Source organism: Astyanax mexicanus, chromosome 18 (assembly GCF_023375975.1).
Source record: "Astyanax mexicanus isolate ESR-SI-001 chromosome 18, AstMex3_surface, whole genome shotgun sequence".
In the NCBI taxonomy this organism is placed as follows: domain Eukaryota; kingdom Metazoa; phylum Chordata; class Actinopteri; order Characiformes; family Acestrorhamphidae; genus Astyanax; species Astyanax mexicanus.
This window is the reverse complement of record NC_064425.1, coordinates 41686398-41697016: the sequence shown is the minus strand read 5'-3', so window position 1 is coordinate 41697016 and position 10619 is coordinate 41686398. Positions and strand designations below refer to the sequence as shown.

The 10619-nt window shown below is 38.1% G+C and overlaps 1 protein-coding gene across 1 annotated transcript; it reads right to left on the bottom strand.

Moving 5' to 3' along the window:
* Positions 1–716: 716 nt before the first annotated feature.
* Positions 717–10311, bottom strand: acadm (acyl-CoA dehydrogenase medium chain). The gene is made up of 12 exons (XM_007245109.4): positions 10183–10311; positions 8486–8588; positions 8288–8385; positions 7999–8068; positions 7335–7435; positions 7018–7098; positions 6735–6865; positions 5704–5812; positions 4184–4324; positions 2636–2731; positions 1725–1973; positions 717–1318 (listed from the first exon to the last, which is right to left on the bottom strand). The coding sequence occupies exons 1-12, from the start codon at positions 10198–10200 to the stop codon at positions 1247–1249; spliced, it is 1269 nt and encodes a 422-aa protein (XP_007245171.1). The 5' UTR covers positions 10201–10311; the 3' UTR covers positions 717–1246.
* Positions 10312–10619: the final 308 nt, after the last annotated feature.

Genomic DNA, 10619 nt, shown 5'->3' with positions numbered 1-10619 from the left:
ACATTTGGTCACTTATTTTCACTTAAATAAACAACAAAATGTGTTTTGTTTAGTGCGCCTAAACATTTGCTTGCACTCATTTACTCAATCACACTTTTTCAGTGTTTGATATATTAGGCAGCAAGTGAACAGTCAGTTCTTGAAGTTGACTTGTTGAAACAGAAAAAATAGACAAGTATAAGAATTAGAGACATTTTAATAAGGACCAAATAAGGATGTTCTAGACAACGACTGGTTCAAAACATTTCCAGAACTTTAGACAATTCTTGTGGGGATATGCTAAAAAATGTAAAAAATAAGGGAGTGCTAATGTTATTGTAGATTAATCTGATTTATTCTATCAGAATTTAATGGTGAGTGGACCAATAGAAATATTCCAACATCACTGAATAAAATCTATTTAACTTGACTTTTACTGAAAAATAAGGTGTTTGCTTGTTTTGTTTCTGTAAAGTAAAAATTTTGGGTCATTGTCTTGCTGGAAGGCCTATGTCCTAGGACACAAAACCAGCTTTCCGACACTGCTCCTACAATGCCACCCAAAATCTTCCAGTATTCTACACACAGTCAAATTAGGCAAATCTTGTTTGAAAGTGTGTTGCAGCAACCTCCACCCTATTTGACTGTAGGTGCTCTCTTCTTTTCTTTGTAGTGTCACTGTGGCAGATTTGGAGAACTTAAATAAGAAGAAAAAAAAAATGAAGAAACAGTTTGACTGTATTTCTGACAGAATTGTTCATCTTTATTTATTTTTGGAAGACATACCATTTAAAAAAAACGCAAGTATTGTGTTCTTTATTATGAGTTCTATTTTGTTCAGTTTAATGCTTAACCAACAATTGTCCTACAGAATATACAAACATGAGTAATGTTAAAATGATTAAGGCAAAACGACATTGGCAACAATCCTGAGATCCATTCCTATTATTGTATAAACAGAATTCAGAGCCACGCAGGACAAAAAGACTCCACCCTAACGGACGGAAAGTTCACTGCAATTAGGATTACAATCCAGCTGCTCATCACATTCCTATAGACAGAACAGAACAATGTCCACAGCAAGACTATGGAAGTGTCTGTATAAACAATTAGAATAAGATATGGCTGTGGTGAAATATTGAACCGTGGCTCCTCTTAACTGCCTGAAAGTGATATATTATGATTACAACCATTTATTATATGAATCCTATTGAACTACACCTTTCGACTAAGGAGTGCTTCTCCCGGTGAAGGTGCTGAGATACGTTCACTGCTTATACTTTCCAAGATGCTCTCGAGAGATGATGAGTCTTTGGATTTGGGCCGTTCCTTCATAAATCTGAAAAAGAAAGGAAGCAGAAACAAATTATTCCTCAGAAATAAATAAATAAATAAATAAATAATAATAATAATAATAATAATAAAAAAAAAAAGATAGCCCCAGTTTTGCTGAAATGCCATTGCCACTGACAATTCTGGTGAACAATGCTGAGATGGGAATCAAAATATATCGCTGCACTGAAAATATGGACCCTTGTTGTTTTTAGTTTTTTTTACATAGTTTAAAAGCTGTTGTCTCTTTGTACACTTTGTTAATAATACTAAAGAAACTGACCAACAAAAAAGCTCAAAAAGTACTAAGTACAAACTATTAATTTACATTATCTTCAATTGAAAGATAAGAACATATTTGCCTTCTCCTGTAAAGTAAAAAAAAAGTATTAACTACTGATTCTTTTTCTAACCTGATAAATCTTTGCGTCTCTCATAAGCTTCTCCACGGGGTATTCACTGTTGAATCCGTTCCCACCGAAGATCTGGACGGCATCACTCGCGACCTGGTTGGCGATGTCTCCGGCGTAGGCTTTGGCGATGGAGGCGTAGTAAGTGTTCCTTCTGCCATCATCCACCTCCCAGGCAGCTCTCTGATAGGCCAGCCTGGCCAGCTCCACCTTCATGGCCATCTCTGCCAGCATGAAGGAAACGGCCTGGTGCTGGAGGAATAAAATAAAAGACAAACTGTAATGACGTTCATATGATCCACACGCTCATTCTGTCAGACTGTAATACAGTACAGGAAGTGTAGAGGGTGCTCTATACTCACACTTCATACACTGTTTCTTACAGAATGTAAAGCACTATAGAAAGTGTAGAGAACACTCTATAATGCTACATAACGTTTACATGATCCACATACTCATTGTGACAGAATGTAATACACTACAGAAAGTGTAAGGGCACTCTAAAATGCTCTATAATATTCATATGATGAGTGTAGGGGGCGCTCTATAATCATACAATCCACAGGCTCATTCTGACAGACTGTAATAAACAACAGGAAGTGTAGGGGGCGCTCTATAATGCTCTATAATGTTCATATGATTCACACTCTCCTTCTGACAGACTGTAATACACTACAGGAAGTGTAGGGGGAGCCCTATAATGCTCATTATTCACACACTTGTTCTAACAGACTGTAATACACTACAGGAAGTGCAGGGGGGACTACAGCAGTGTACAGTTAATTTTTTTTATGGCTCACCTCATAACTACTTTCTCAGGAGTGTCTAATTAACAAAAGTAACAAAAGACGTATAATTAAAAGAAATATTTCGGCTCCTTTGTTAATAATTAGAGCATTAGAGAAATCACCTACCTCAGCAATGAACCTGCCGAACGTCTTCCTCTCTAAGGCGTATTTGGTGGCCTCATCCAGCGCTCTCTGGGCCAGCCCTGTTGCACCCGCAGCAACCTGAAAGTGTGTATTTAAATGAATATATTAAAAGTATATTTGCCCCATACTAAAGCTACAAATGCACCCTGACACAATAACATTTTTGTTAATAATCTGTATGTAGGCCTATCACAATTATTACAGAAATTATTCAGCTTCATTACATGACCTCAATACTGCCTATAGTTTTTACATAGCAAAGACTGCTATAGGAACCAGACAGTATGTTAACTAGGGTTGCCAGTCATTCTGTAAAAGGGGCAAATTTTATTTAGCAATTAACACTAAATAGAACAATAATGATCAACCCCTTCCCCTGCCAAATCATAGTTCTTTATATCCCAATTATCTTTAATCATTAAGACTCTCGTCCTGCTGGAAAATGAAATGTGCATCTCCATAAAAGTTGTGCGTTTATATACATTGCATACATACATATATAGACAACTTCTATGGAGATGCAGATTTCATTTTCCAGCAGGACTTGGCACAGTGGCCAGTTGTCTTATATGACACCAACTGGTATTACATAATATTCTAATTTTCTGAGACTGATTTTTGGGCAGTCAAAAATAAAAAAAATAAATAAAAAAATTAAGGAGTCTCATATTTTTCCAAAGCTGTATGCATAGTTATTGCAACATATATATACTGCCATGAATTAAAACCATTATTAATCTGTGATAACAGAGGACACTGGCTGCACTGTAAATAAATCAGCTATTTATAGAACCTGATCTTCACAGTCTCATCCAATAACAGTGTCTAAATAACAGTGTCATAACTTTAACCTTTGACCCAATACTGTCCGGATACCATCCTGATCCATTATAGACAGACATTACCGGCATGCTCAGTAAAGCTCTGGAAAATATGACCCTGGTCTAGTCTACTAACTGCTGACTACATCTGGGCTTTGTGACTAAAAACTCCTTTCTCTTTGTGCTTAGGAGAAATGCAGAATTGCTGTTATATAATACCAAAAGCACAGCATGCTGTAAATTCTAATAGTAAAAATGTCACTATATTAGCAAGTATAACTTTATTATACTTTTAATCAATGAATATAAAACTGCACTGGATGTTAAGATGTTTGAGATTGTAAAATAAAATATTTCTACTACATAATTAAAAAACAATACTTATTGTAACTGTTATCCCTGCAGAAGTCAAATCATTTCCACAAACTGATCTCACACAGATACTAGGAAGTGAGATATTGCAATATTATATATTTTGTATATTTTACACAAGATATTAAACATGTTGATATTTAAGATACACTGCTCGTCTCTAATGCTGACTGTGCAGCTTTGCTGGTTTCACAGTAACTGCTGATCCTGGTCATTGTTTTACACAGTTCCAGTACAAAGGTCTTCTGCACTGCACAGCTGGACGTGGTACAGATGGTACACATGGTCCTCTGGCTGCTCTGACACTAGAGTGTAACTGATGGGAGGAGACTCTTACCGGAGGCCTGGTCTTGTCGAAAGCACCCATGGCGATCTTAAACCCCGCCCCCTCTCCAATCAGCACATTCTCTTTGGGGATTCTCACATCCTCGAAGGTGATGCCCCGGGTGTCGGAGCACCTCTGACCCATGTTCATTTCCTGTGGGCAGAGGGAGGAATATCAGAGGGTAATGCCATCTCAAACACCATCCAATCAGTGATCAAGAAAGAGAACAGGACCATAATTTATTCACACGGTTTCATTACTAGACAAAAAAAAAATAAAAAAAAAATCAAGAACTCAAGAAAACAAGTTAGCAGCTCCCTAAATAAAAGCACCTAAATTCTTCAGAGTATTCTGGTTTGTTTAACACTTTTTCCTATTGGTTTTTGCCAATTTAGCCAATTGTCCCACCCACTGATCACTGGTAATGCCACAACACCAGGAAGGTGAAGACTAGCACACGCCTCCTCCAACACATGTAAAGTCAGACTCGGCCTCTTTTTGCTGCTGATGCAGCATTACCGAGATGCATCACAGTGCTAACGCTCGGAGGAAAGCGCAGCCAGTCGGTTCTGATACATCAGCTCACAGATGCCCTGTGCTGATCCACATCACCCTAGGAGTGATGAGGGGAAAGAGCGCCATCTACTGTACCCACCCAAAGAGAGAGCAAGACCAATTGTGCACTCTCAGGGCTCCAGCAGCTGATGGCAAGTGGTATGACCGGGATTCGAACCAGCGATCTACTAATCATTGTAGCTGGTTAACACTTGGTTACTTGGTAACACAAGTTAGTACATGATTGCAGTTTATTAATATTATGTTTTATTTAATTTAATTTGATCTTTTGAAAACAACCAATCTTAGTGGAATAACATAAACCAGTTTTTACTTTGAGGATAAAACAATCCCTTTTTTAATTTTACTATCATTATTGACTAGTGCTGGGTGATTTTCACGATTATTTTGGTTAATTCGAATTACAGTTTTTATGCGATTTACAAAAGGGAGTAAATCGTGATTTTACATACAGACACAAACACCCCTACTGTTTCTACAAACTGCAGTATCATCGCTCTCCAGTGAGGATCCCTGATTAATTGTGGAAAACAAAAGTTTTTTCTGTTTTTTCTTTCATTGAGTGCGTAAATGTTTTTTTTTTTTTTTTTTTTTTACAGATAAACCTAGTTTTGAACCATTTCTTTGTCATCTGTAGTTTGAATTTTAGTAGGGGAAAAAAAATATTATAATCGAAAATCTGATTTTTTTGTGAAAAAAAAAAAGAATTGTTTTTTTTTGGCTATTATTGCCCAACACTATGATATACCATGTTATACCCAGCAGATCCCGTCCACAACAACTATAGTGGTTGGTGAACTGCCCTGGCATTGTCTTGGTAAAACTGGTGCTGCTGGTTTGATGGCGGGGTTAAAGGGTTAACACTCTGAGCTCATTGTTAGCTGCTGAATGGGTTATTAGAGGCGGGACAGTGAACTCAGCACAGCTGCAGCTGTACAGGACTGAAATGGTCTTGCCTTCCTGCCGAGCTGAATTCCTGGAGTGTCCGCCTCCACGATGAAGCCTGTGAACGCTTTACTGGCCGAGCACTTGGGGTCGGGGTCTGTGCGGGTCAGCAGGAAATACCTGAACACACAAAACCAGAGCAAGCCATGAATGTATAATCTGAAATGAGACTCAACATATTTAGTCTAAAATCCACTAAAAATCAACATTCATTTACTGTGTTTTCTTGTATTATACACCTTCTACATTGATGAATCCCACATACTATATTTAACTGTATGGCTTATCTGGGCATGTGCAGATGAAAGCTGTCAAATACAATTTTTTGAATTTGTGAGGGGGTGAAATTTGCAGGTGAAATCAAATTTATTTCAAAATAACTAAATAAGATCTATATATTTTGAGGGCCACATATTCAAAGCTCTCTACCAGTTCTTTCACTTCTGGCTCATATCCATATTTCAAAAGTTTAAATGGTTTATCAAAAGTCAACAAAATTAGATTCAAACACTTCTGTCAGCTTTTAAATGGTAACTACACCCCTGATTTTAGCTGACTCCTTTCTCAGATTAAATTAGAAAAATGCTTAAAAAAAATGAGTGGTGTTTGGGAGTGGTACTGGGTGATGTATGGGTTTAGGGGCAGGGCAGGGCCAAACCGATTGGCTGAGACCCAGATGATTGGAACTTCACCAGCAGGCAACATTATTGATTGAATGATTTGCATATTATGAGTATCCTTGTACCAAAGTACATGGACACATCTTCCTCACCTATAGCACAGTTGAACCTGTGAGGGTGCAGCAGAGGTGGAAATTACCACAATAAAAGTTTTTTTTTTTTTTTTTAAAGGATAGGAATTGTTTTAAAAAATGCTTTAACAGGAACACATTTTAGCTATTAATATTAATATAAAATATGGTGAAAGGTTTAGCGCCTCTTTAAGCTCCATTATGGTCTTGCAATGACTTACAATGTTGGATCTAACCTAGTCAAAATAAGCTGGCTAGAGTTCGGTAAAAAGTAAGTAAGAGTAAACGCACCAGTTGGCTTTTCCTCCATTGGTGATCCACATCTTCTGGCCGTTGACGATGTATTCATCTCCTTTCTTCACAGCTCGAGTCTTTATTCCTGCTACATCTGAACCTGCTCCCGGCTCCGTCACACAGTACGCCTGTACCACAGCAGAATGGACAGAAGACATTCATTGGTTCATTAATTGGTAATTTCCATTGGACAGTCTTTAACTTTGCACTTAACTTTGACCTCCTGTATTAAATATTTTATAAAAAATATTATATCTAAGGAAATGTATGCAGTACTTACACACATCAGAGGCTCCTCGACCATCCTTCCCAAGTACTTTTTCCTCTGAGCATCATTACCCGCAATAATGACTGGCATTTGCTGTAACAGAAGAGCACACAAGGTGAGCTTCAGTACAGGATTAATAACAGCTTAAAATAACAGTTTAATTAAGGAGACGTTCATTAAAAAATAATGAATTACTGTAATTATTAGATTTCTATATTTACAACCACTAAAACAGATAGAATAGTTAATGCTGCAGATGCTCTTTACAGCTAAATAATATTCTGGAGAATAACAGAGCAGCTCGGATCAGATAAACACTCAACACTTACTCCCAGAGAGTTGGCCTCAATAGCCGTCTGGACTCCTGTGCAGCCGTAGGCCAGCTCCTCTGTGATCAGGCAAGCATCGAAACTGGACAGACCCAGTCCCCCTGAAACAGAGACCATATGACCAGTTACCAACCAGAACTGATCTGGAGCTCTATTAGATTCTGTGTTCCAGCGGGTATATCTGTGCAGTGTGAAGCTGCTTTAATACAGAACCCTGAAAATTTGCCTCTGCACTTAGTAGTGAATGCAGCACAGACTGCGAGTGTAAACAGCATGGAGCAGCAAAGACAGTCCTTATTCATAGCTGTGGTAATTAACATTATCTGGCTAATATATCAGATTAAACTGCACCTTATCAGCAGTTTAGCTCAAATAAAAGGAGTATATTTGATAGCTGCGTCGGATCAAGACCGGATTCTGTTCTCACCACAAGCGAACCTCTCCAGAGTTCGTTTGGGATCAGACCAAGACCTCCTCCTCTGGCAGTTTTGCTGTGGTTTTGTTCCACACCAGAGTACTATTACTGTTTTTACACCTGCTTAATCTGCTTAAAAGGGTTTTATAGGATCTACACCTGTAGTCTGTATACAGGCAAAGGCCTGTTAAAAAGGGTGTCGCCTGATAAAGTGGACAGAAACCATATTTACAATATACACAGACGTACCGCAGTCCTCAGGAATGTGACTGTTGATCAGACCGAGCTCCCACGCCCTCCTGATTAGCGGAACCGGATACTGCAGCAGAGGAGACGAGAGGATTAACACAGAATTATTTACTACTTGAATATTAATAAAAGCTAAACAGCTTAAAAAAATAGTGAAAATCATTTAGTATTCAGGTTTTGGCCATTTTTTTTTTTCATTTTGTCTGGTTTCGGCCAAAACGTTTCATTTCATTACATCTCCCATTTAATGGAACTAAACAAAATCAAAGATCATATTTCACAAACTCACTTCACCACTTTTGTCGTACTCCCCAGCGACCGGCAGGATCTCCTCTCGTGCAAACTTCCTGGCTGTTTCCTGGAATTCCTTCTGCTGGTCAGTTAATTCTGTTGATGATCACAGAAAATAGAATTAATTCTACTGTATTTACCAAACACAGACACTCACAGGGGTCGACCAGTCGTGCTGTGCAGTCCGTCCACGTACCGAAGGAGATTCCTCCATGTGACGTTTTCGCTGCACTGGCCGCTCGAGCTGCAGCTCCACTGCTCTGAAACCGCAGACCCGTCTGAACCCCTGTCTGCAGAACCTGCGCACACACAGAACATACAACAAAATTCAATATTAATCACTCTATAGTTTTATTCCAGATCACGTTTGCAAAAAACTCAGACATTGAGTCACTCCTCTCACAGAGTTCGCCAGAAAACATATTTTAGTTCAACATAGGTCTGCAAATAATCATTTTGGTATCTGACTAATCTGAAGGTTATTTCTGCAATCAATTAACTAATTAACGATTATTATTTACCTAAACAAATCATCAATGTGTTTCTGTCCACAGCAATTTGTGTGGTAGACACTGAAATTCAAACAAAATCCTATTTTCTTTCAATTAACATTTTCAATTAGTCCAACTCATCATCACTGCAGCCCTAGTTCAATGACTGTATTATTACAACACTAATCCTGCAATTCTGTTACAGCCTAATAAAGAACCCAGTCCCTCACATGCAGCTCTGTGAAGAAAAACACAGCCAAAGAAGCACATACAGCTCACTAGCTAATGCTAGCCAGTTAGCATAACAAGCTAACACACTGGAGTGACCATAGCTTAGCTCAGCTCTTGATTCAAAAGCTCATCTAGTGATGTCCTGCCTGAAGAAAAATGAGAACAGCACTTTATCTGAGGAGCTCCTGCTGCTGCTCCTCACTGTATTATCAGTAGCCTCCTTTTAAATGCCAGAGCTCTAACAAAGAGGTGTGGAGCGGTGTAGTGGAGAACGGAGGTGTGCAAGTCATCAAATGTAAATAATTTATCATGTTTTTCTACACAAAAATTCTTACTGTGACAGGTCTAACCCTGTCCTTCACTTTGAGTCATTAAGTTCCTAAGCGACATATGGCTACTAAACATCCTGAGAGCATCACAGCACAGTGTGTGGGTGTGTATTTGTTTATCTGACCTTATTTCCAGAATGTAGATGTGTTGGGATAGTGCTGTAGGATATAACTAAGCTCTCCTTTAAAAAGTATATTTTTGATTCTACAGTTGTGTTTCAAACATTTTAACATGTAACCAGTTCTGATCTGATTTGAAGAACAGAATGTTGAAAAATATATATATTTGAAATTGTTGTTAAGGACTTTAACTTAATACATACCGTCATGTGCCCACATTAATTAAAAAACGTGCATGAGCAGCTCAATGATTTTATCTGATTTCATTTAGAATTTTGCATCCATATTCAGAAATATTTATGTTTTTTTCATGGGTTAATAACAACAATAACTCACAGATAATAAATAACTGTGCATCAATTTAAACAAAACACCGAGCATTATTACTCTCATTCTCCCGTCCACCTTAAATAGAGTGCTCACATTGTGGCGTATGTTGCTTTACAGTGTAATATGACTACCTATGTGTTTATTCATCGTTGTGAGCCATTTTTAAAGACAATAACGAAATACAAACCAGACGTAAATCTGCAATAATTCGAATTAAACACAAAAACACCTTAATATAAACCCCAAACTCGACCAGAACAGCTGCACTATTTAAGGTGGAACGGACTCTTGCAAAAACAAGGCGGTAGAAACGAAACTATACTAAGCTTAACCACAAAGCAAAGGCTGCAGAATCTGTTTAAAAGCAATGAAATAAATATATAAAACTCTACCTTTCTGAAAATCAGCATTTTTTTGTGTATTTGTTTATATTGTAATAAGAAATCCGGATCCTTGGGAGTCGCGTCCTGTGCTCTTCGCCCTACAAAAAGACTCTCCAGGCAGACAGCCAATCACAGCCAAGGATGTTTGTCACGTGATCATGTGCCGGGACGTCGGCTCTCTTCGACTACTTTACTTCCAGCCAATCAAATACGGGGCTTTGATCACGTGCTCTGATCCGGCTCCGCCCCCTGTGACCTTAGCCCCAGTTTTATTCTGGCCTACATTGATAGTTGTGTAATTCAGAGGTTATTTAAATTAAAACATTAAACATAATTTATATAGTGCTGAAATTTTACATGTGTTAACATGGACAAATCTGCAGGACTATTATATCTGCGCTTGAGGGTGAGGCTCATTATTGAGTATTTACGAGTAAACCTTTAGA